General features: G+C 42.2%; 1 protein-coding gene across 1 annotated transcript; it reads left to right on the plus strand.

Moving 5' to 3' along the window:
• Nucleotides 1-27,742, plus strand: LOC308302223 (piggyBac transposable element-derived protein 4-like). Its single transcript, XM_080746481.1, has 7 exons — nt 1-64; nt 4,406-4,758; nt 19,409-19,528; nt 20,999-21,058; nt 23,666-24,833; nt 25,294-25,490; nt 26,312-27,742. The coding sequence occupies exons 2-7, from the start codon at nt 4,440-4,442 to the stop codon at nt 26,479-26,481; spliced, it is 2,034 nt and encodes a 677-aa protein (XP_080602607.1). The 5' UTR covers nt 1-64; nt 4,406-4,439; the 3' UTR covers nt 26,482-27,742.

The raw sequence follows: 27,742 nt of genomic DNA on the forward strand, positions 1-27,742 counted from the left end.
TCGCTAGCTTGTTGGTCGGTGTGAGTTTGTTGTTGAATCTTTCTCCAGATTTCACTCATTTCAGGTAAAAATCCTCTTGTATTCTGCTTGCTGTTGTTTCCAATTGTTACTCTGGCACATAATCGTGCACACCGTGGATGCGTTGCGGATATTATGCATATTTAACGACCGACGCAAGATAAAAAACAGTTAGGGCATTGGCTGCTAACGCTCGTGCAGCTAAACAGAACAAACAATGTGTGATCGTGTATTGTTGGCAGTGGTGGAAACAAGTACTAAATTGTTTTAATTAAGTAAAAGTGTCAATACTAATACTGCAATATAGAAGCCCTCTGTTACAAGTAGAAGTACGTAATAAAAAAAAATACTTGAGTAAAAGTATAAAAGTGTTGGCATCAATACGTACTTAAAGTACCAAAAGTAAAAGTAAAAAATGTTTGAAAATAGCAGATGTACAAGTTTCAAACAGCTATGTAGGCTATAACATAGGGCTAAAGTGGTTTGTGTATGTTTCATAATATTATAATTTATATCTGCAAAGTAACTAGCAACACATATATTCAAATAATTGTAGTGGATTAAAAGTATAATATTATGATCCAAGATGTAGTGCAACGGAAGTAAAAGTATCGATTATAGGACAGGCATTGACACTATGACTTGCCCATTGCCCACCTGCCCCCGGCAGGTAAATAAAACCTGATTACTGGGAAGTTGGCTTTCAGGTTGCCCGACTGGGCAAGTGCTCATTTGAGAGGGGACACAACCGTCTATAAACACAACACGAGATATGTCTAAACACCTGAACCTGGCCAGAGTGCTCTGTCTTCTGGTCTGCGGAATGTAAAATAAGAGCACCGTTTACCTAGAATGTGCTGTTGCTACACTTAAAAATATAAAATAAGTGTGAAGCCATATTCAATCATAGCTATGTAGGTATTTGGGATTTGGAGGTATTGAGGTATGACATTTTATCGCACAGCCACAGAAAGTAAAGAAATAAATGTTAAATTGAGCGGTAATTAAAATCTTACCTCAATCATCTTATGGACTATTTACTTTTTAGGCAAGTGCAGGGCATGACCTTTGGGCAAGTAGAACATGACCTGTGCTTGCCCGGCGGGCAAGTGCCTCTGAGGCCTTAGTGCCAACCCGACATTTCATTGGCACTTTGGGGATATAAGTATGTACATTGTTCTTCACTGTTCACGCCATAGACTGTACGGCTTAGACCAGTTGATGATGAATTTATTTTGGGGGTCCCCTGATGATTAGTTTAATGTGCAACATTGTTTTCTCCCTCAACAGTAAACAAACCAGTGTATTACAGGGTTCTCCCTCAACAGTAAACAAACCAGTGTATTACAGGGTATGCACATTTCTAAAGTGGCAATTAAAAGACTTTGAGCAATGGAACAGTTGAGAACCACTGGGATAGCTTAGCTCTGGTCCATAGCGTTAGAAGAATTACTCCTTAACGCTATGTCAGTAATGATCATCTCGTCTGTTGTCAAAATAAAAAAAATACAGTTTCTCTCACTGCAGGGATTGACATTAAGGCTTAACAAATCTTTCCGGACGAGTTCATTAAAAAGTTACTTGTCCCTTCGACAAGTTTCTCTTGGTTTCACTTTTACTGTGATGCTCCCAGCAGCTAGCCTGGCTGCCAGCCTGTTCACTCCGTTCCGTGATTTGTTTTGTCTCTCCGCATCACAATCTGGAAAGCCTAATATCTCCAAGGGGAGGTGGGACATAAAAGTGGGATTCACAAATCCGTGGCTTCCGATTGGTCTGTGGCGCGGGGCGGGACAAACACCTTTGTGTATTTGCTGGCTGATGATTTCACAGAGTGAAACGTATAGGAGCAGTTTGCACAGCTAAAAAATGAAAAAAAAAAAAAAAAGGAAATGACTGTGAAATGTCAAATTTTTATCTGGACAAGTGACTTTTGTATCTGGACAAGTGAATGGGAAATGTACTTTTCCGAAGGACAAGTGCCTCAAAAAGTCAATTTCAATCCCTGCAAGTCACCAAAACAAAGAAGGCTTTTGGGAGTTGAAAGCCTACTTTCCTTGGTGGGAGCACTCAGAGCCCCCCACCTCACATCTAAAATTGTGAGTAGTAAAATTGACCTCCGTGAAGTTGGCACCCCATATGATTAAACATACAAATGGTGTAATTATTTAGTGCTGGATTTGTGCTGAATTGTGCCGTAAATTTTATAATTTGTACTGGTATCATTTTTGACATTTTGAGTTATAGTTTTGCTGAGGCTTGCACCCCCAATTTTTTGGCTCCAAATCGGGGAAAAAAGGGTCTCATTCTTTAGTGCTGGATGTGCTCTAATTTGTGCCGTTGAAATTATCAATTGTGTTTTTATATATATTTGTATATATATAAATATTGATATGGTTATGAATTAGCAGAATTTAGCAGCAGTACAGTCTAGTGACCTACAGAGGGCAGTGTAGAACAGCAGTACTTAAAGGGATATTCCACTTAAAAAAAAAAACATTTGGTCAATTTATTGTCTAATCAGGCTTTTGGGAACAACCAGGACAGTTTTTGAATTTCTTCATTCAGTATTTAGATATTTGATATTCATTTCCCCCATTTTACCCCCTTCCAGGACCTTCCTATACAAACCCATTATAACTTCAAACTCCATTTTAACCATGATAGATTCAATGAAAACAACTGTCCTTTTTCTGGTGACTCCTAACACCCTCCGAATACGTGAGCAGGCCGTGTTTTTTCGATAACCTTTTTCATTTATTTTTTTTATAATCTTTTATTGTATTTAATAATTTTCATTTCCCCCAAAAATGTATAGAAATCAATGAAAAATGTTATAAAAAAAACACGGCCTGCTCACATATTCAGAGGGTGTCAGGAGTCACCAGAAAAAAGTACAGGTGTTTTAATTGAATCTATCATGGTTAAAATGGATTTTGAAGTTATAATGAGTTTGTATAGAAAGGTCCTGGAAGGGGGCAAAAATACTGAATGAAGAAATTCAAAAACTGTCCTGGGTGTTCCCAAAAGCCTGATTAGAAGATAAAATTACAAAAAGTTTTTTTGAAAGTGGAATATCCCTTTAATAGTAGAACATAGCAGCAGAACAGTGGTGGTGTGTAGAATATCTCAAAAATGATACCAGCACAAATTATAAAATGTACGGCACAATTCAGCACAAATTCAGCACTATCCACAACTTTCCAACATCCCATCATGCATTGCGCAGAAGGTGTGCGGCAGCTTCCGGCGCCGCAGCCGAGTGTGATCTACAAGCTCAACGGTTGCATCTGCGACGCGACGTGAGCTTGTATGTCTGCTGTTAACCGGAAGTGTCCCAAAGATAATGGTACAGTAGATAGAATGACACAATTTTTTTAAGTTGGGGTGCCAACTTCACGGAGGTGTGAATGCAGTATAGAGTTAGATGTTTACATCTAGATCTAGACGTCTAAATGCAGTATAGTTAAACGTCTAAATAATGGCTATTCTAATTATTTTAGTCCAATATTTGGAGATCAGTGATGCAACTTAGTTTTTTTAATCAATATTTATTGAGTAATGGATTAACATTAACACGTTTAGATTACGTCAAAAAAAATCTAGGCTAATTTCTGACTGTCAGGGCCTTTAAAGCTTGGGAATGTAATTTCAGGTCACCACTCACCAGTAGCCAATCTTTGAAAAAAAACACAACTTCATCTACAACTAGTGGTATTAAATATAGTAACATTTTTCTGCCTTGCCAATTTTAAATCTTTGAATCGTATCGTATTGTATCTCCATGGATGAACCAATATTGTCCATGTATCGTATCGTCAACCATGTATCCTGATGCGTATCGTATCGCTGTTAAAATGTATCGTTACACCCCTATCTAGGCGTGGGCGATATGGAAAAATACAATATTGCGATATTTTCCCAAGCTGTATCACAATACACAATTTTATCACAATTCTTTTTCACGTTGGTTTTTATGGTTATTTTTCAAGTTACTTGACAAAAACTAGACTCTCTGCGTTCCTTTTTGGAGGTCTATTTTGAACGTTTAAGTATGCAACTCTGACAGTATACAAATGAAACCAAATGGACCCTTGGTTTCATTTGTATACTGTCAGAGTTAAGTGAAGACCTTGACATTTTGAGAAGTACCTATTTAGACCAAAATGCAGGTTTAAATTGGATTCCGCAATGAATCTCTGTATTAACGATTAAACAGGATTTTTTACAAGGCTCCCTCAATTGTATCACGATATATACGATACCTCTGAAAAGGCATATCGTGGAGACATTGTATCGTCTCAACGATATTTATCACCATATCGCCCACCCCTACCCCTATCTACAACCCATATTACATCAAAGTCCTTAATCTCTTTCTTCATTCCAGACCAGTGTGTGGAGAATCCAGCCTGCAGGTGAAGATGAGCTTTCCAGAACCAGCGTGGACTGTTCCCGTTAAACAGGAACCTGAAGACCTCCTGGCCACCGGGACGGTTTCTGTTAAACCTGAACCTGAAGACACTGGGACTGTTTCCATTAAACCTGAACCTGAAGACACTGGGACTGTTTCCATTAAACCGGAACCTGAAGACACTGGGACTGTTTCCATTAAACCGGAACCTGAAGACACCGGGACTGTTTCCATTAAACCGGAACCTGAAGACACCGGGACTGTTTCCGTTAAACCGGAACCTGCAGACGAAACGGTTTCTGTTAAACCTGAAGACGTCCCGGGCACCGGTAAGTTTCATGCTCTGGCTTTGTTTCTTCTCTTCTGTTGAGGGATATGAAAGTTTCATATCACGATTATTGTGACCAAAGAAATCGCGATTTACGATACTATCGCGATAATCAAAATCCATTATCCTGTGGCGGAACATCTTACAATAAATGCGAGAAATATCTGTGAGTATGTATGTATGTGCCCCGCGTATCTCGAAAACCGTTCGTCCCACCGGCTTCAGATTCGGCGGTTTTCCCGAACCGGCGTTCGGAATCTCCGTATGCGGAGATGATTGTTGACATCAGGCTGTTTCTGAGGAAACCGGCACAAGCGCTGACTCGTTGTGGCATCACATCATAAAAGGCTCTGACATCACGAACGCCACATGAGTCAACAAAAAATGCCATGGTGGTTACGTTTTGAATGTCTTCAGTATGACGTGTTCTGATCATATGTGGGCATAAATGGACACAGGCAAACTTATTATGGTCAAAACGGCTCTTATGACAACAGGTATAATGTGGTTTGCATTAAAGTGTAGGGCATTCACAGAGATCTCCATATATGGGCATAAAATGGATGCCCGTATGCGGAGCTGATGTCTGACATCAGAGTTTGTGGGGCATTCATTCCTTATTTCAAATTCGGCATGCGCGTTCCCCGCCACAGCAGGTAGTGCAGTGCCCGGCCTTGACCCGACACGCATTTTCTGGAACCAGCACGAAAGGTTCGGATTCTGTCTGACATCAGGGTTTTCCGGAACTGGCACTGTGTCTGCATAGATGTCTGGGCATCTATGCAGACCATGGGCATAAAATGGATGCAGACAGACAGATACAGATATCTCCATATATGGGCATAAATGTACACAGGCAAACAGATGGTCAAAGATTTCCATAAATGGGCATAAACTGGATCGGCTATTTTTTGGCTGAGTGAAAAAGAAAAAGACTATCGAGTACATATATTATAAATACCCTTTACCAATTATAGAGGGTTTAACTGGTATGCAGCTCGGCAAATAAAAGGTGAATTGATCCCAGTGCATGACGGAGTACGATATCACCATAAATTAAATAGTGTCTTTTATCATGTTAACTCATTGCATGCCGATAGTCCCGAGATTATTTCAATTTTTTCAAAAAAAAATTTGGACCCCAAAAAATGTAGTAGGCATGATAGCAATCGCGAAATTGCATGTTTAACCCCCATAGCAACCCCATCTTTCAAACATGGCAGCCATCTTTGGATTTTTTTGTTTGAAAGCTGTGAGCAATGTGGACACACATGGTGCATTATCTAAGCATGGGTGTGCATGATCCGTGCACTATGAATTACATGGAAGTCTATGGAGACAGGGGCAGGGGAGAGTACAAAGGTATTGTTAAATGGCGGGGAATGTGTTAAACGATAATATCACTTAACGTCCCATCCCTATTATGTTGTAGGTAGGAATGTCTTCTTATCAACATGTCAGTATATGAAAGAATGTCTCGCTCTCATGGGGGAATAAGGCAGTTGTTTGAGTATATTTTAAGCTAAGTGTTTAATCAACCAGTGTCTTATAGGGATGGGAGGATAATCGTTTATTGTCATAAAAAAAACACTCACAATAATCGTATCACAGATTTTAATATATGGTGAAATTGTTCTCCTTCATACGCTAGAATCAATTCACCTTTGATCCACTTAAACCCTCTACAATTGGTAAAAACACACCTGTAGACATACTTGATGCTGTCTTCTTTGCACTCTACCAAATCTCTTTGCCAATAAATTGCCGATCTACAAGCTCGCGACGCATTGTGAGCTTGTAGATCTGCTTTTTTTTTTTTTTGCAAATGTTCTGCCCCAGAATATGAATGCAGGGGTTCAGGTGGTTGATAAAAGTGGCATTTTAAGAGTAGATTATTTTGGTCACAATAATCGTGTCATGGCATTTTTTTATCGTCCCATCCCTAGTGTCTTAACATATTATTTCTGGTATAATGGGCCCGATTCACTCATCTGGCCGGAAGAGAACGTGTAAATAAACAGACTAAATCCAGAGTATATTATGTAAGTAACAACTGACGTGCAATTCAGGCAGTGTGGAAGTCCCGTTTTGTGCGGATCACGGATGTACTGTATGTCATGATGAATCTGGTTGGCTGCCATTCGTAAAATAACAAGTGCGTTCCGTTCGAGTTCATTTGCATTGTTCCACGCCCAAGCTCGCGAAACATGAAAAGGCGCTAAGCCTGATGCGGCACTTTCTCGTGTGTTAGGAATCGGCAACACGGTGAGAGCAAGAAGAAAAGGAGGGAGAGGAAAACAGAAGAATTACAGCGAGAACGAGATCAAGGACGAGGTGCTCCTAAACGGAGCGGAGAGAAAAAAGAAGAACAGTTACAGCGAGAACGAGATCGAAGTGTTCCTAAACGGATCGGAGAGAAAAAAGAAGAAAAGTTACAGCGAGAACGAGATCGAGGTGCTCCTTCGCGGAGCGGAGAGAAAAAAGAAGAAAAATTACAGCGAGAACGAGATCCAGGTGCTCCTAAACGGAGTGGAGAGAAAAAAGAGTATTATATTTGAAAGGGTGGCGTCCGGAGTTCACAACTTGGACAAAGCAAGTGCATGGAAAGAAATCACCAACAACGTCAATGCCGTTAGTGCTACGCAGAGGTGAATATAGCCCACTCAATTCACGTAAGCCCTTAGGGCTTTTTTTTTGTTATCCTTTCAGCAAGATTGTATAATCGTACCACTTGTACTATTTGCAAACTGTTAAAGTATTCAATCCATCAAAGGTCTGTGATGGAAGTGAAGAAGAAATGGTCCGACTTGAAGATGGACGTGAAGAAGCGTATGGAAAGGCGGCGAAGCTGTCGGACTGCCGTGGGGGAGGGGCAGGACTCGGGACTAGGAACGCCGTCACCCATGGACGAACGGATATGTGGCATTATTGGTATGTAGAGTGGTCTTATTTTTATGTAGATCCTTACCGTTAACATTTGTCCCATGATTTCACCCGAAACGCCTGGACATGGTAGTCCAGGCGTTTCGGGCACTATTTTGATGGAATCGTGCACTTTATGATAAAAGAATGAAATTTGGCACACAGTTAGAACATGCCATATGGAAAAAATTTTGGCTATAGGGCCATCGCAGATTTGTCTTGGGTAACTTTTTGGGAGCCAATAAAAGTTGGTCTCTCATAGACTTTACTATACTGTAAAATAATACAAAAAATAAATCTGCTTTAAGTAGCATGTGAGGGGTCAAACTAGGTGTTTTTCATGATTCTGAATCCAATGCAAGCATTTGTTTTGCAGGAAAAACATTCCTTGGGCTAAAAAACGGCCCCCATAAAACTATGGTTTAGTGATGAGTCATCACTTTTCACAGTTTTGTCAGGGCCGTTTTTCAGAAAGGAATGTTTTTTGTGCAAAACAAATGCTTGCATTGGATTCAGAATCCTGAAAAACACCTGGTTTGACCCCTCACATGCTACTTAAAGCAGATTTATTTTTTGTATTTTTTATTTTATGAGAGCCCAACTTTTATTGGCTCCCAAAAGTTTCCCAAGACAAATCTGCGATGGCCCTATAGCCAAAAATGTTCCATATGGCATGTTCTAACTGTGTGCCAAATGTCATGCTAATATCATAAAATGCACGATTTTTGCCCGAAATGCTCGGACTAATGCAACTATTCTCCTAATAGGAAAGGTGGCTATCTCTGGGGTTCCATCAGCAGAGGAGTTGGACACAGATGCCATGCAGGCGGAAACTTCATCAGATGGTACGTAAACAACTATAAATCAATCTTGATAACTGTACTGCTTTTTATTTTGCTGATGAACGTAACACTAGGCATTCCCTCCAAGCAGCCTCGCTTGCGAGCACTTAGCGTTATTCCGACATCCGATAGTCCAACGTCCCATTAGTCCGACGCTGGTGAATGCTTTCCTGGTGAAATGCTAACCTGCCGACACTGGTGAATGCTAACCTGGTGAATGCTACTATGCCTTAAATCTAAACCTAAACCTAACCTCAGTAACACTATGCCTAAACCTAACCCTAAAACCTAAACCTTCGTTGGACTAATTAGTCCATGGGCCATACGAGATGTCGCTCTCGGAAAGGTGGCAAAGGTTACTATGCATTTTGAAAAGCTCTATATCTGCAGATTATACTTTGGTATGATAACCCTTTCTGAGACAGCTAAATTGGTGTTATCAGCCGCTAGAGTTGGTGTCCCATTAACTTTACATTATAGGGGAAAAAAGCATATTTTTAAGTAGCATATGAGGTGTCAAACTAGGGTTTTTTCATGATTCTGAATCCATTGCAAGCATTTGTTTTGCACGAAAAACATTCACAAGACTATGGTTTAGTGATGAAAAGTGATGAGTCATCACTTTTTCACACTTTTGTTGGGGCCGTTTTAGCCCAATGAATGTTTTTTCGTGCAAAACAAATGCTTGCAATGGATTCAGAATCATGAAAAACCCCTAGTTTGACCCCTCATATGCTACTTAAAGCAGATTAATGTTTTGCTTTTTTTCTCCCCTGTATTCACGATATTCCTGGCCCCGCCCCCGGCTTCCTGTTCATATCCTGAAAGAAAATAAAAAACATCATTTGGTTTCCTGTGTCCTTGCATTAAAGTGTCAGTAGAGGCGCTCTGGGCTCTTGGCTCTGAATGAACCGGTGTTGCCATGTCTGCTTATAATAAGCAATTGGTGTCGTTGTTTATTGGGCTTACTTTCTAAAATTTTTTAAACCAGTGGTTCCCAAATCTTTTCATATCAAGGACCCCAGATTAACAGATTTGTCCACAGTCGCAGACCCCCATCTGAAAATATGTGGTGGGACCGCCACACAGATTTGTGTTGTTAAAATGTTTCAAAAATATTCAAATTATTTTCGTTTTTTCTTTCCTCTATATTTTTTAAATAGCAAATATACAAGCTCACAATGTGTCACAATGTGACACATTGTGAGCTTGCTGATCTGCTATTTTCAAATGTAAATTTAAAGTAGTAAAACTGAACCTAGTTAATTCTATTGGGCTTATTATTCATAGACCTGGCCGCTTGTCTCTGGCAATATCTGGCAACAGACAATTCCCTGTCACTTCCTTGGGATCTCTTTGTTCTTCGACTTGGGAGGAAGTGAAAAGATGTTTAAAAATGCTCCAGCGCCCTCTGTAAAAGGAAAATGGCAGCCTCCATAGAATGGCCAGGAATATCGTGAATAGTAAAGTTAATGGGACACCAACTCTAGCGGCTGATAACACCAATTTAGCTGTGTCTCAAAAATGCATGGTAACCTTTGCAACCTTTCCGAGAGCGACATCTCCTATGGCCCATGGACTAAATGGGGCGTAGAAATATCGATGTCCCCCTCGTTTGCTGCATGACTAAATGTAAATAAATAACTAATCAAACTGGATACAAGTAAAAAAAAAAAAAGAGGTAATCAAATAATTGTGAACAATTTTCAATAGGTGAAGAAGTGGATGATTCGGCATCCGGGGTATCCGTTCCCACTTCCCAAAAGTCGGCGTCCTCGCAGTACTCCACGGGGTCTGCTTCCTCCTTTGTTCCTCCTCATCCTCCTCGAGGACCACGGGTGGTCGATGATGGCGAGATGCCATCAACAGTAACACCTTCATCTGCCACCCACCCAGGAGCTGGCACGCGCATACTGTGCACAGCTACATCCGCCGCGTCCGCTCCTCCTCGACCACGGACGGTCGACGGTGACGAGACGCCATCCACGTTTTCATCCGCCCCCGCTGCCGCACGCAGCAGAGCTCCGGCTGGCGCGTCTGCACCGGACCGGGTGGAGGTGGTCTCGGCGGCGGTGCTCCACAACCAGGAGCAGCTGCTGAGGGCGGTGGAGAGAATGGAGCAGGGGATTGGGAGGATTGCCACTGCTGTGGAGGCGATAGCAAGGGCTCTCTGCAACCGGAACCAACAATAGATACATATATACTTTTATTTTTATTTTAAAGAACTGGTTTAAAAGAAAAAAAATAATTTAGAACGGGTACACATTATTGTGTATCATTGTTTTATGTTTTAACTATTGAAAAATAGCAGATATACAAGCTCGCAGCGCGGCACCGAGTGCCGCCGCTGCGAGCTTGTAGATCTGCTATGTTTTTGAAAAAATAGTGAAAATTAGAATTTTGACCCGATTCTATAATCCTTATAAGGTTTTCTTGAAAAACCTATGTTTCTATGTCAGCAATCTGACCAGCCATCGTCAAAGAAAAGGTCCTTTTCATTTAACTGGAGTTCAGTTAGTCTGTTCTTGAGAGACTACTATGCCAGTGGTTCTCAAACCTTTTCATGTGAAGGACCCCCAAAATGATATGTATTTGGCCACGGACCCGCATCTCAAAATATTTAGTTCCAGGGACCCCCCCCAGAAGCAACATTTGAGTTACAAACGTTTGCTTAAAAAAATAGAATATATTCAAAGATGTGCACACATTTTCACGACTTTTTCAAAAATAGCAGATCTACAAGCTCGCACTGTGAGCTTGTATATCTGCTATTTTTCACTGGTTAAAGCATTCAATAATTCTAGGCCTAAGGTAGTACGGAAAACCGCTAGTCTGTACGACCCTCAGGTTTATTAGTTTATTTTTTATACTAAATTTGTAACCCATATTTCACCCAGTGACAATTGCCTAAGCTGTAATCCTGGGTTCTGCTCTCCCTCTGCCAACCTGGGGAGAGCCCCGAACTGAGCTCACGCATCCTTCAGTGCATGAGGAGTGAGCAGGCCGCTTCTTATCACATGACAGGGGGGAGCTTCCCTGGTTGGACGTTAGCGCGTGGATGGAAAACGTTATTGCAACCAGTTCCTTTCCCCTCCATCAGGCGCCCCGGCTGGCCAGGGGGAGGCATTATAGAGACTGCATGCTTTTCGTGAGGGTACCTACCCTATGGGGACATGGGGAGAACATGCAAACTCCACACAGAAAGGCCTTTTGGCCAACCCCACCTAGGGTGTGGGCACTGATGATGCGGAGGAGAGAACAAGCCCACAGCGTCCCCGGCGGGAATCGAACCCAGGACCTTCTAGCTGTGAGCAGACATCACTACTGACAGCCACTGACAGCGCCACCATGCCCCTCAGTACTGCAGTAATGTGTGTTTCAACTTGCCGAGTGCCACTGTAGAGTTAATCTAACCTAACGCGGCACATTCTATGCTGCCCGGCGAGATTTCGCCGGGTCCTCCGGCGTCTCGAAATGACACTCCTGCTGCTGTCCGCTTTGAGTAAATGAGGAAGTGATCCGCGGTGGAAAACGAGTGATAAATCATAGCGATTTTATAATTATAATGGATAAGCCTAAAAAAAACAGTTCACATGAACAAATCTGACTTTATTTATACAATTAAAATGTCATGTTTTCATGGACTTGAAAACGTATGCCTTGGACATTACTTTTCTTATTTTTATTTTTATTTTATTTACTTTTATGTGATTGTGCCTTAGTTATAGGGGGGCTTGCCCCAGGCTTATTTTTCTTCCGATCGCCAAAATAAGCCTGGGTTTCCGAGGCTACTGTGGAGTGGGCTAGCCGATGATATTCCAAAACACTAACATCAATCGATTCAGAGGGAAAGGTAAAAATGTATTCTTTGACATTTACAAACAGGAAGAGATAGTCGGGGGACTTAAGGATATCTCGCGCTAATCAGTCTAAAAGCGCGACATTTTGCACAGATGTAGCTCAGGGCATGCTCTAATGATTTAGCTAAGGCACCCGAGTCGGCGACCTTCGGGGTCGCCACAGCGGCCAAATCAAGTTGGGCTCCCATTGACCTTCTATACAGGAGGAAAATACCCAGAAAAAACTTTTTTTTTCTGGGTATTTAAGTAGGATCTGAGGGGTCTAACTAGGGGTTTGTCATCATGCTGAATCCATTGCAAGCATTTGTTTTGCACAGAAAAACATTCCTTGGGCAAAAAATGGCCCCAGAAAACGCCCACAAAACTGTTTTTAGTGATCACTTTTCATCATAAAACCATCGTTTTCTGGGGCCATTTTTAGCCCAAGAAATGTTTTTTGTGCAGAACAAATGCTTGCAATGGATCATGACAAACCCCTAGTTAGACCCCCCACATCCTACTTACTGTAAATACCCAGAAAAATGGGAGCCCAACTTGATTTGGCCGCTGTGGCGACCCCGATGGTCACAAACTCGGGTGCCCTAGCTAAATCATTGGAGCATGCCCTGGGCTACATCTGTGCAAAATTTGGCGCTTTAAGACAAATTTGCTCGAAATTAGCATTTGCTCCCCTTAAAGCCCTGCACTATAAGCATTATGCTTATCCATGTCCCCTTTTCCAGCATCTTGGACACTTTACTATGTCAAATGGATTCCTTTTCTTTTTCTTTTTTTACTTTCATGTGATTGTGCCGTTGTATATACCTGTACGTATTTTGTTGTCCAAAAGAGCTGGAAATAAACTGAACTGAACTTCAAAAACGAGTGAATAGTGCTGGCCTGTTGTCCTCAGTGCCAATAGGTGTGTCCAGTGGCATGTTGATGGGTGCGGGCAATGCTGCTGGAAGGGGCATGCCATGGAAATTGGCCATGACTTTTGGTAGATGGGAGCAGATTTATAGACTGTTGGAGCATATAGGACTATGCGCGAGATAAGTTTAGACTAGGGGTCTAAACTTTATTTTAAACCATTTTCAATGGAATATATCGTCGGACAGAGTAGAATGGCTAGCTGGCTAGCGGCTAGCGAGCCGGGACCACCCACGTTGCTCCAAGCAGCTCGGGGTAAGTAAAATAGCAAATAAAAAATTGTTTTTGATCCCGAATATCCCGAACTAGTTCGGGATAGGCACTCAAAGAGTTAATACCTTATCAGGCTTATGTGGCCTGTAGCCTGTGGCCTTTCTGCACGGCGATGGTGCGCTCCTCAATTGACCTTGTGTGGAAATGGCTTTCATTGTAGGCTTTCATGCTGTTGGGTCTTGTGGGTGTACAATGGTGTCATCAGCTAGGTTGATATCACCTAGGGTTCCCCAATTAGTTTTCCCCAAGGGCCGAATCATGTCTAGGGTACCAAGCCGAGGGCCACAGGATTGCAGGGGACGACGGTGGCGTGCCCGCTACTCCAGCGACAGTTCAGATATCGTCGTCGTCGTGTGAACATCTTGTATGTCCAAAACCATTCGTTTTGCATTTATCATTTTAAAAATGATTTAAACTAGTGAAAACAGCCGATCTACAAGCATGCAACGTGCGAGGCGTTGCGTGCTTGTAGATCTGTTTTCACTACTTTTGTGAGACAGCCTTGAATGAAGCAGGGCTTTACTTTGCAAAAGAACGTACACATTTTGAGATACAAGGTTTCCACCTGACGACGTCGATATACTAGTGTTGTTGCTGCTCTTATACCACCATTATTACTGGGGTTGGTGGGGGCCTGACCGTAGCCCGGCCCGCGGGCCGCCTTTTGGGGAACCCTGACCTATGGTAAGGATATACTAATAGTTAGCCAAAGCCTTACAATCCTGTGAATTGAATTTCCATAGCCAAGTGAAGGAGGAGAGAAAAAAAGGCGATACACTCACCAATGAGCCATGCGTCCCTAGCAGCACCCTGTTTAAGACCGTGATCCGCGGTGGAAAACGAGTGATAAATTATAGCGATTTTATAATTATAATGGATAAGCCTAAAAAACCAGTTCACATGAATAATACTGACTTTATTTATACAATTAAAATTTCATGTTTTCATGGACTTGAAAACGTATGCCTTGGACATTACTTTTCTTCTTTTTTTTTTTTACTTTTACTTTTATGTGATTGTGCCTTAGTTATAGGGGGGCTTGCCCAGGCTTATTTTTCTTCCGATCGCCAAAATAAGCCTGGGTTTCCGAGGCTACTGTGGAGTGGGCTAGCCGATGATATTCCAAAACACTAACATCAATCGATTCAGAGGGAAAGGTAAAAATGTATTCTTTGACATTTACAAACAGGAAGAGATAGTCGGGGGACTTAAGGATATCTCGCGCTAATCAGTCTAAAAGCGCGAAATTTTGCACAGATGTAGCTCAGGGCATGCTCTAATGATTTAGCTAGGGTGCCCGAGTCGGCGACCTTCGGGGTCGCCACAGCGGCCAAATCAAGTTGGGCTCCCATTGACCTTCTATACAGGAGGAAAATACCCAGAAAAACCTTTTTTTTTCTGGGTATTTAAGTAGGATCTGAGGGGTCTAACTAGGGGTTTGTCATCATGCTGAATCCATTGCAAGCTTTTGTTTTGCACAAAAAACATTCCTTGGGCTAGAAATGGCATCAGAAAACGCCCATAAAACTGTGATTTGTGATCACTTTTCATCACAAAACCATCGTTTCCTGGGACCATTCTTAGCCCAAGGAATGTTTTTTGTGCAAAACAAATGCTTGCAATGGATCATGACAAACCCCTAGTTAGACCCCTCACATCCTACTTAAATACCCAGAAAAGAAAAAAAAAACGTTTTTCTGGGTATTTTCCTTCTCGATGGGAGCCCAACTTGATTTGGCCGCTGTGGCGACCCCGAAGGTCACAAACTCGGGTGCCCTAGCTAAATCATTGGAGCATGCCCTGGGCTACATCTGTGCAAAATTTGGCGCTTTAAGACAAATTTGCTCGAAATTAGCATTTGCTCCCCTTAAAGCCCTGCACTATAAGCATTATGCTTATCCATGTCCCCTGGACACTTTACTATGTCAAATGGATTCCTTTTCTTTTTCTTTTTTTACTTTCATGTGATTGTGCCGTTGTATATACCTGTACGTATTTTGTTGTCCAAAAGAGCTGGAAATAAACTGAACTGAACTTCAAAAACGAGTGAATAGTTCTGGCCTGTTGTCCTCAGTGCCAATAGGTGTGTCCAGTGGCATGTTGATGGGTGCGGGCAATGCTGCTGGAAGGGGCATGCCATGGAAATTGGCCATGACTTTTGGTAGATGGGAGCAGATTTATAGACTGTTGGAGCATATAGGACTACTGTTATCAGGTCATGATTGTCTAATACACTGGTTCCCAAACAGTGGGTCGGGACCCTTTATGGGTCCCTTCATTTCTTTCGTCTCCTATATTTTGTCTATTTCAATTTACCAAAGAATCTTAAGATTTTCATGAATATGCTATGATTTTTTTTTCTAAGTAATTTCACGAATAAATAAAAGAAAAATCAAAGAAATTCCATGAATTAGAAAACAAATGTTTAAGAAGTAGTGAAAATAGCCGATCTACAAACTCTATTCTAATCTTTTGGGCGATTTCGCCGTAAATAAACCTCGCGCCGCTTCCCTAAAGACACAATCCAGAGATATAAGCCTTCAAAGATGCGGTCTTTCATTGGATTAGGCGGAGATTGGCGATTTCGTTCGCAAATAACGTCCGGCCGGGACGTTGCTAGCTTTCGGCTAGTAGCTACAAAAATCAGGCCAGGCTTCAGAAGGCCTCTTATCATTTTTATTCATTTCATTAAATATCCCGGACTAGTTCGGGATAGGCACCCTGGAATACGTCGCGCCGCCTACAGTGAACATTGGGTGAACATTGGGGGGGTCTAAACTTTATTTTAAACCATTTTCAATGGAATATATCGTCGGACAGAGTAGAATGGCTAGCTGGCTAGCGGCTAGCGAGCCGGGACCACCCACGTTGCTCCAAGCAGCTCGGGGTAAGTAAAATAGCAAATAAAAAATTGTTTTTGATCCCGAATATCCCGAACTAGTTCGGGATAGGCACTCAAAGAGTTAATACCTTATCAGGCTTATGTGGCCTGTAGCCTGTGGCCTTTCTGCACGGCGATGGTGCGCTCCTCAATTGACCTTGTGTGGAAATGGCTTTCATTGTAGGCTTCATGCTGTTGGGTCTTGTGGGTGTACAATGGTGTCATCAGCTAGGTTGATATCACCTAGGGTTCCCCAATTAGTTTTCCCCAAGGGCCGAATCATGTCTAGGGTACCAAGCCGAGGGCCACAGGATTGCAGGGGACGACGGTGGCGTGCCCGCTACTCCAGCGACAGTTCAGATATCGTCGTCGTCGTGTGAACATCTTGTATGTCCAAAACCATTCGTTTTGCATTTATCATTTTAAAAATGATTTAAACTAGTGAAAACAGCCGATCTACAAGCATGCAACGTGCGAGGCGTTGCGTGCTTGTAGATCTGTTTTCACTACTTTTGTGAGACAGCCTTGAATGAAGCAGGGCTTTACTTTGCAAAAGAACGTACACATTTTGAGATACAAGGTTTCCACCTGACGACGTCGATATACTAGTGTTGTTGCTGCTCTTATACCACCATTATTGGTGGGGGCCTGACCGTAGCCCGGCCCGCGGGCCGCCTTTTGGGGAACCCTGACCTATGGTAAGGATATACTAATAGTTAGCCAAAGCCTTACAATCCTGTGAATTGAATTTCCATAGCCAAGTGAAGGAGGAGAGAAAAAAAGGCGATACACTCACCAATGAGCCATGCGTCCCTAGCAGCACCCTGTTTAAGACACATGCCCACACTGCTGTTCTTGAGGATAACTCCTAGGGATCGACCGATTATCGGAACGGGCGATAATCGAAGTCGATATTCATAACCTTTATTAATATCGCAAAATATCAATATAAAAAGAAAGTTGAAAAAAATGTGATATTTATTTATTTATTTTTAGCATCTTGGTTACTGATTTTCACCGATTTCCTGCTGCGGACTGATATGATATGATATAGTACTTTATTGTCAGTCTTGCGACACAGCCGCCATGTATGCGACACATAACATATATACAAACATTTAACACAGGAAACAAAAACAAGACAGGTTTACATACATAAGGATAATATGGACAAGAGCAGTGTCCAACCACCAAGCCTACCTATGGCCGAACTCCTGATTAAGCCTTAAAGTCGACTGATGGACAAAGGACCTTTTTAGTCTGACCTTATTGTATGCTGGAACACTGTATCTCCTTCCTGAAGGCAGCAACCTATATTCTCTATGCAACACATGGCTACTATTAGAGGTAATATTTCTTGCCAACCTTAGAATGCTGTTATCATACGTAGTCGTATATAGCCTCTGAAGTGGTTGTCCAACTATCTTTGAACAAATGTTCAGTTGTTGCAGCAGTTGTGACTTAACACATGGGCTGCTAAGGTTTATAACATTTATAGCTGTTGCTGCTGCCACCATTGACTTACGCTTTGTGCGTGTGCACGTGCGTGTCCAGAGAAGATTGAGGAGGATAATCCATTTGTTTACAAACGCTCGCGAAACTAAAATCCAAAAATCGCGGTAAAATCGCGGTAAAGTGTCGCCGTGAAAACAATCAGCTCTCTGCTTCCATGGGGCTGTTTTCATGTCATTCTTAGATAAAGCCGTTCTTATGTTTCAAAGTAGAATCTAAAGCAGAATCTTCCGTGATGTCTTGCCCAGAGGGGCTGCCTACACTGACTGGGTGACGTAATGCACTCAGGTCATTCAAAGGGCAGCTGCAGGCTCAAAAAGTTAACAGTTTGTTGCCACGTCTGTGAACGAGATAACTTCCTGTGGCAGGGGGACACCTAGTGGCCATAACTCTACCCTGAACGAGTTTGGCTCCCCAATTGTTAAGGGCTGCAGACAAGCATCCATACCAGGTGGTACTACAGTACTGAAGAACACTCACGCTGGGTAGCATATGATGCAAACCCTCTATTCAAAGAGCTTTACACAGGACATCAAGCAATTGCTGTATACAGTGATTTGGTAAAGTTCCTCCATTACTACAGTTTTAAAGGACAACTTTGTTTTTTTACAACAAGGATTCATATTTTAGATAGTCATTAGAAAAAAGAAAAGATGAGTGTTAAAATGTTTTCATTTACTGCTTTCTATCGTTTTAGAGATTTTACTATTTTGATTTCAGTGGTAAATAGGTATTTTTAGACACAATAAGCCGGCAATTTCTTTATTACTATTTACACCAGCCCCCATAAGTCACATCTGACCATGAAAGATTGCAGTGCATCTTGGGAATGGGCTTATTGTGTCTAAAAAGCTAAAAAGACTTATTTAGCCACAAAAGTCACAAAAACGATAGAAAGAAGTAATTGAAAACATTTTAACACTCATCTTTTCTTTTCTCTAATGACTATCTAAAATATGAACCCTTGTTGTAAAAAAACTAAAGTTGTCCTTTAACCAGAGGAAACACTGCATGTAAAGTATAAGGTTGAAACCCTCAACGTTAGGGCTGTCACGATTATGGCATTTTACACAACGATTAATTTTCTCTCAAATAATTGCGATTAACGATTTAATTGTGTTTTTGTTGTTGACAATTACATTTCTGTTTGGCTTTTAGGCTTTGAATTACACATGGCAGATATGACACATAAGCTAAATATACAAAGAAATTACTGACATATACTTTATACTTAAAAAAGAACATTGATAGTGGAAATAGCCGATCTACAAGCTCACAATCGCGACGCGTTGTGAGCTTGTAGATCTGCTATTTCCACTATTTTTGACATGGACACGATTATGACGATTATGAAAAATAATCACGATTATGTCAAATAATCACGATTAGACGATTATGTAATAATTGTGACAGCCCTACTCAACGTTGTCTCTTGTTTTATCTTTTGCCTAGATGCCCTCCATGTGTGTAAAGAGGAAGTGTCCCCACAACAGCAGGAGAGGAGCCCCGGTCTGGTCCAGACTGAATCTAGCGTCACTGAAGACAGTGATGAGTGGATGGAGACCAGGGAAGGTCAGTCAGCTTTAAACACACTGAAATCACACAAAATGTGAAAGGACAAAGATTGTCTTTGAGCAAAGGTTGACCCAGGACCCAAAATACACAAAACAAACTCACTCCATGAGAAGTCACGCAGTGGAAAAGGCCTTAGGACTCATATAGGGGTAAAGGCCTTTGCATGTACGGTTTGTGGCAAAGGCTTTAGTCAGGAGGGTCATCTAAAACCTCACATGAAGACTCATGCAGGAGAAAAGCCCTTTACGTGGACAGTATGTGGCAAGGCTTTTTGACGGAAGGCAGTAATAAAAATACACGCGAGGACTCATACTGGCCCACCAAAAAAAACAAACATCATAGCATAGTTTTTTATTTTTTTATTTTGTCACTGAATAACGGTAGTCGACAAATAATATCCGTCAGTTTTAGTCGACGAAATCAACACTGGGTCACCCTAATTATAACATACTACTGCAGCTTCAGCACCACATGACACTACACAGCACCACATGAAAATATCTACATTTTCCAGGAGAGTGTTTTCTGCTGGTGATTCAGTCCGAGTGTATCAAAGGGTGCGTTCGGAAATGCACACCGGGTGTGTGCTCAGTGTAGCGAGTGCCTAAACCTAACCCTAATCCTAACCCTAACCTCAGTAAAACTATGCCTAAACCTAACCCTAACCTTAACCTCAGTAAAACTATGCCTAACCCTAACCCCTAACCCTAACCACACCCGGTGCACATTTCCGAACGCACCCTTTGATACACTCGGACTGAATCACCTGCAGAAAACACTCGCTCACATTTTCCATTACACAAGAGCGCACCCCTATCGGTAAGAAACAAATTGACCCTGATTATAATACAATATAAATTTGTATTACAACTATCCTACTATATTATAATGAATTATAAATGTGAATATAATACACTATAAAGTATTAATATAATGATAATTATAATACACCATAATAGATTATAACAGTGATTATAACACAATAGAATCTATTATCATGTATCACAACTATATCCTGGTGGTCTAAATGAAAAGTCAGTGAGTGATCAGTCATTATAAGTGTTTGGCCCTGTTTGGCCTAGCTCAGACCTACTCTGGATTGGATACTTTTTAGTACCACATTTAGTACCACTTTTTCACACCACTCTACCCAGGTCCTTTTACTGGAAAACCTGGCACAAGTGGGCGGTGTGGAGTGGTGTGGTGTTGGGCCATGTCAGTGGAAAAGGGGCTTTAGAACCAACAAATGTCTTGTCTTGTCTTGTCTTGTCTTGTCTTGTTTTGTTTATCTTATATTCATTTCTGATGCCAGCATGCACAAAACATGGAATGTGAAAGTCAAACACTCCACACTCCAACACTCCTTTTTCCATATGGGTCCTTATTCAATTCATAAACATGACATGAAAAATAACAATTCAATATCATCACAAGATATAAACCACTCTACAAACTACACATTTTCAGATCCTGAGTCCGAAGCCTCGGACGAGGAGGAGGAGATGGAGATCGAGTCCAGTGATGCAGGTATAGTGACCAGTTAGACTCCCTTTTCGGGAGATAAGTGACCGTCAGGTCGCAGCGTGATTTTAGGCCAAAATGTGTAGGAGCAGTTTCCAAAAATGTGTTTGAAAAAATCGGCCTGATGGTGGCGCTATATGAGACAGATCCATGTTGATGAGATGAGTGTAGACATACTCTGTACCAATTTGCGTGATTTTAGGGCAAAATCTGTAGGAGCAGTGTCCAAAAATGTGTTTGAAAAAATCGGCCTGATGGTGGCGCTATATGGGACAGATCCATGTTGATGACATGAGTGTAGACATACTGTGTAGCGATTTGCGTGATTTTAGGGCAAAATCTGTATGAGTAGTGTCCAAAAATGTGTTTTAAAAAATCGGCCTGAAGGTGGCGCTAAATGGAACAGATCCATGTTGATGACATGAGTGTAGAGCAAGTGTGTACCGATTTGTGTGATTTTAGGGCAAAATTTGTAGGAGCAGTGTCCAAAAATGTGTTTGAAAAAATCGTCCTGATGGTGGCGCTATATGGGACAGATCCATGTTGATGAGATGAGTGTAGACATACTGTGTACCGATTTGCGTGATTTTAGGGCAAAATCTGTAGGAGTAGTGTCCAAAAATGTGTTTTAAAAATCGGCCTGAAGGTGGCGCTATATGGGACAGATCCATGTTGATGACATGAGTGTAGACATACTGTGTAGCGATTTGCGTGATTTTAGGGCAAAATCTGTAGGAGTAGTGTCCAAAAATGTGTTTTAAAAAATCGGCCTGAAGGTGGCGCTAAATGGAACAGATCCATGTTGATGACATGAGTGTAGAGCAAGTGTGTACCGATTTGTGTGATTTTAGGGCAAAATTTGTAGGAGCAGTGTCCAAAAATGTGTTTGAAAAAATCGTCCTGATGGTGGCGCTATATGGGACAGATCCATGTTGAAGAGATGAGTGTAGACATACTGTGTACCAATTTGCGTGATTTTAGGGCAAAAATTGTAGGAGCAGTGTCCAAAAATGTGTTTTGCAAGAATCGGCCTCATGGTGGCGCTAGAAGAGGGGCATGTGAGAGTTTGGCAGGCAAGGAGTGTATGCAAAATTTGGCATGGATTGGGGCAACGGTTGCGGGGATATGAGCAGGGTAAAAGTGTGACGTGTGACAGACTGACTGACAGACTGACTGACTGACGGACAACTGGTCGAGGTTTTGACCGTAACTGCGACCTGACAGTCCCAATAAAATACAACAGAAGCCAGCTTGCATTGTACTAGATCAGGGTTCCCCAATTAGTTTTCCCCAAGGGCCGAATTATGTCTAAGGTACCAAGCCGAGGGCCACAACATTGCAGGGGGGCGACGGTGGCGTTCCCGCTACTCCAGCGACAGTTTTCGTCGTTGTTGGGTGAAAATCTTGTATGTCCGAAACCGTTCGTTTTGAATTTATCATTTTAAAATCTAGATCTGCTGTTTTCACTACTTTTGTGCAACGGCCTTGTATGATTTGCAAAAGAACGTACAAATTTGGAGATACGAGATTTCCACCCGACAATGACGATATACTAGTCTTGTTGCTGCTCTTATACCACCATTATTACTGGGGTTGGTGTGGGCCAGACAGTAGCCCCCCGCGGGGCCCGCGAGCCACCTATTGGGGAACCCTGTACTAGATAAAAAAAAACAAAAAAACATTTCTGTTGTTCAGATGCGTGTATAATTTACAAAGTCATGGACAAGACTGCAATGCTGCGGTTGAAAATTTTTGATTAGATTTTGTGCATTTTCCTAAATTATTTCTAGAGATGGGATTTATGGCTCTTTGAAGTGAGCCAGATCTATGGGATCCGTTCCTTTCAAGAGCCGTTCAAAAGACTGGCTCATTCTACTAGTTACTTTGTAAATTTTGATTATAATTACAAATAAATTAAACCCTATGTACATTTATTTCGGACATATATTGGTATAAACCTGCCATTTGAAAATAGCCGATCTACAAGCTCACAAGCATTATTTTCAAATTATTTTTCTACATTTTACTCATTGGTAAGGAACGGCTCCCTACTGTGAACCGAATCCTATCGTTCATTTCAAAAGACTCGATTCGTGGGGGCACGGTGGCGCAGTGGTTAGCGCTTCGCCTCACAGCTAGAATTTCCTTGTTCGATTCCCGCCGGGGGGAACCCTAGGTGGGGTCGTCGATAGGGCCTTTCTGTGTGGAGTTTGCATGTTCTCCCCATGTCTCCTAGGGTTGATACCCTCACAAAAACATGCTGTAATCCTGGTCTCAATAATGCCTCCCCCTGGCCAGCCGGGGCACTTGATGGAGTGGAAAGGAACTGGTTGGAATAACGTGTTCCTTCCACGCGCTACGTCCATCCCGGGGAAATCCCCCCTGTCAGGTGAAAAGAAACAACTTGGACTACTCATGCATTGAAGGAAGCATGAGGTCAGTCCGTTGTCTCCCCAGGCGCGGTAGAGGGAGAGCAGAGCCCAGGATTACATAGGCAATTGGCACTGGGTGAAAATGGGTTGCAAAATCTTGGGATAAATTATATAAAAAAAAAAAAAGACGTCCCACCTCTAATTATTTCCCTTTGTTATCCCCGAAATGTTGTGACCATAGAGGACGAGGCCGTTGGGCCAACGGATCCTCCGGAGTGGCGTGACAAGAGGAGCTGGAACCCCAAGGACATTCCGTTCAGTGGAGATCCGGGTCCTCGCGGCAGCGCCGCGGCTCTGCAGTCAGACAACCCCGTTGACTACGCAGAGCTGTTCCTGTGCGACGAGCTGCTACAGCACATCGTGGACCACACCAACCTGTACTTTTCGAATGACTGGAGACCCCTCACGCTGGTGGAGCTGAAGAACTTCCTTGGCTTGATGTTCCTTACTGGCCTCGTGTGGAAGCCAAGCCTGAAGGATTACTGGACCCAGGAAGAAGCCACGTCGACACCGTACTTCAGTAGGACCATGGCACGAGACCGATACCAGCTAATTTGGAGCTCTCTGCATTTCAACGACAATCCACAAATTGATGCCAGTGACCAACTCCACAAGGTCCGCCCTGTCTTGGACCTGTTGCTGGCGAAGTTCAAAGAAATGTATCAACCTGCTGAAAATGTGAGCATCGACGAGGGAATGCTCTTTTGGAGTGGGCGCTTGGGGTTCAGAGTCTACAACCCGGCCAAAGAGCTACTACTCGGCCTCAAGAGCTACATCCTGACGGAGTCAGCAACAGGCTACTGTTACGCCATGAAGCCCTACATTGGCCCCAACTGTCACCTGCAGGACACAGTGGAGTCCTTGATCGACGGCTTGAAAGGATATGGCTATCGTCTGTGGATGGACAACTTTTATACCAGTGTGGAGATGTGTAGGCTCCTCCTCGGTCACCAAATGCACTGTTGCGGTACACTTCGGGTGCACAGAGGGGAACCGCCAGCCATCAGAGATGTCTCGGTGTCTGACCTGGCCGTAGGGGAAACCGTGTCTCGTCACAATGGCGACGTGATGGTGTTGGCATGGCGGGACAAACGCATCGTCCGGATGATCACAACCCTCCACAAGGATGAGATGAAGAGAGTCGAGGTCAAACGGAAAGGGCACAGTGGCAGAGTCCCCCAACACAAGCCCGTCTGCGTGCTCGCATATAATCTCTATATGAATGGCGCGGATCGCCTGGACCAAAAGATCGCCTACTTCCCCTGGATTGGGAAGAACGAGAAATGGTCTTTCAAGTTCGTGGCCTACATGTTCCAGATTGCCCTCGCCAACGCCTTCATTGTGTACAGGTAGGGGTGGGCGATATGTCAAAATACAATATCACGATGTTTCCCGAGCTGTATCACGATACACGATTTTATCACGATTCTTTTTCGCGTTGGTTTTTATGGTTATTTTTTAAGTTACTTGACATAAACAAGACTCTCTGGGTCCCTTTTTTGAGGTCTAAAGTGAACTTTACAAATATATAACTCTGACAGTATACAAATGAAACCAAATGGACCTGTTGTATACTGTCAGAGTTAAGTGGAGACCTTGACATTTTAAAGTTTGAGAACTGATGATTTTGACCAAAATGCAGGTTTAATTGAATTCTGCAATCTCTGTATTAACGATTAAACAGGATTTTTTTTACAAGGCTCCCTCAATTGTATCACGATATATACGATACCTCTGAAAAGGCATATCGTGGAGACATTGTATCGTCTCAACGATAATTATCACCATATCGCCCACCCCTGTGTACAGGGCAAAGAACCGAGGGGGCCGCCCGAAGACCCTGAAGAGGTTCATCCTGGCGCTGGTGAAATCCTGGACCAGACTGAGACCTGCCGGGGTTGACGAAGCGAACGGTCCAAACCCACCTGATGCCCCACCTGTCCCTGAGCCTCCTGTCCCACCCAGCAACCGAGACCCTGAGGAGAGGCTGGATGTGAACTTTGCAGGTAGGGATGGGACGATATGAACATTTCATGTCACTAGGGCATTCACCAAATATTCGAATATTCAAATATCAAAGTCACTATTTGACGTTGTTCACCGAAGTCGAATATATATATATTTTTGTCTTTAAAACATATATAGTTTATAAAACTTGGCTAGATAGGAAGTCATAAGAATGAGTTGTCAATGCCCCTGGTGGATGAATTTGTTAATGCTCTATACCAGGGGTTCTCAAACCTTTTTAGGCCACGACCCCCAAGATAAACATATTTGAACTGGGGACCCCCACCCTGACAAGCACTTGGAATTGTAGGTATTACATTTAATGTGACTCGGTTCCGCAGATAAATATTGTGAAAATAGCAGATCTACATGCTCACAACGCCTCGCAACGCGAGGCGTTGTGAGCCTCTAGATTGGCTATTTTCACAATGTTCGCCTCTTGCTTACTTAATATTTGACAGTTTGGCCAGTCCTGTCGAATATTCGACTATTCGAATACTTTGAGGTCGAATAATTCTAAAAATCACTATTCGTGAATGCCCTACTTGTCACGATTATTGTGACCCAAGAAATTTACGATTTACAATATAATCGCGATAATCAAAATGTCCCCAACATCCATTATCCTGGGGTGGAACAGTTGCCCATAAATAGGAGATGTACAAGCTCACAACACGTTGCAACGTGACTCGTGAGCTTGTAGATCGTCTCTTTTGGCAAATGGCAAAGAGATTTGCTAGAGGGTGAAAAAAGACTGCATGAAGTACGTTATTTCCAGGTCCCATTTTACCAATTATAGTGCATCTATTTCTATTTGCAGGTCACGTGATGGTGCCAGTCCAGCCCGCTGGCAAGCAGACAAAGCCCCTCCGGATGTGCAAGCATTGCTCGAACCAGAATATCCAAAAGGAGACACAGTATGTCTGCACAGGCTGCGACAATGTGGCGTTATGTGTATACCCCTGCTTCTTCCAGTACCACTCCAGATGAGGAGCATAATGCTCCTTTGTGTGCTCACTCACTCTTCACTCACTCAAGGTTCAAGGTTGTTTTTACAGGTACATAAGAGTAAAACATATTTTAGTTTTGGCTTCTTGCAGTGGTATATATAAAATAAGCAAAAAAAAAATAAGATTAAAAACAATTATCTAATTAATCAGAGGCTTTGTAATTAATTAATCAAAATTAATCACATGTTTAATTGCATATAAATATTTGACCTAAGAAGCATTTTTTTTCAAGTAAAACACATTTTGTTGTACGAGTGAATCATGAGTGAGTTTTTTAAATTTCGCATCCACTGGGCCAAGCAAAGCGCTCTGATCGGCTACTTCTCCCTTTGCGTTTGTTGTCTCTTTTTGGTTGGTGCATCGCTATGATCGGTATGCCCGCAACTGAAGGTTCTGTGGTGCAAAAACTAAGTGCGATTAAAATGCGTACATTTTTTTAATCGCATTAAATTTCTGTAATTAATTAATCGCAATTAATCAGTTAAAGTCCCAGCCTTAAAAATAATAAGTAATAATGACGTAGGAAGGAAAGAGTGCAAAAGGCAAAGAGCAAAGCATGAAAAAAAAAGCATCCTCAGCTGTACATTTGCATAAAGTTTTGTGTATTTTATACACCAATGGCATTATTTCCCCGTAGTAGCTACTGTACTTTAACTTTTTGTAAACAACTTCACAGTGTGCTCTATGTACAACAGGTTGGTATAATTAAAAACTTCCCAGTATATATTTATGTACAGTAGGTGCAGTTCAGCATCACAGTATCTTTGTATATGTACAGTAGGTGAGGCTCAAGCATAATAGTGCAGGGAAGGGAGGATCGTTTTCGTCTTTGACCCATTTAGGCCTAGAATTATTGAATGCTTTAACCAGTGAAAAATAGCAGATATACAAGCTCGCGCTGTGAGCTTGTAGATCTCCTATTTTTGAAAAAAGTCATGAAAATGTGTGCAAATCTTTGAATATTATATGTATTTTCAAAGAGAACGTTTGTAACTCAAATTTTGCTTCTGGGTGGTCCCTGGAACTAGATATTTTGAGATGGGGGTCCGTGGCCAAATAAATATCATTTTGGGGGTCCTTCACATGAAAAGGTTGGAGAAACACTGACATAGTAGTCTCTCAAGAACAGACTAACTGAGCTCCAGTTAAGTGAAAAGGACCTTTTCTTTGACGATGGCTGGCCAGATTGCTGACAGAAACATAGCTTTTTTCCAAAAATCTTAGAAGGATTCAAAAGACAC

This window comes from Nannobrachium achirus (genome assembly GCF_963921795.1).
Source record: "Nannobrachium achirus genome assembly, chromosome: 2".
In the NCBI taxonomy this organism is placed as follows: Eukaryota; Metazoa; Chordata; class Actinopteri; order Myctophiformes; family Myctophidae; genus Nannobrachium; species Nannobrachium achirus.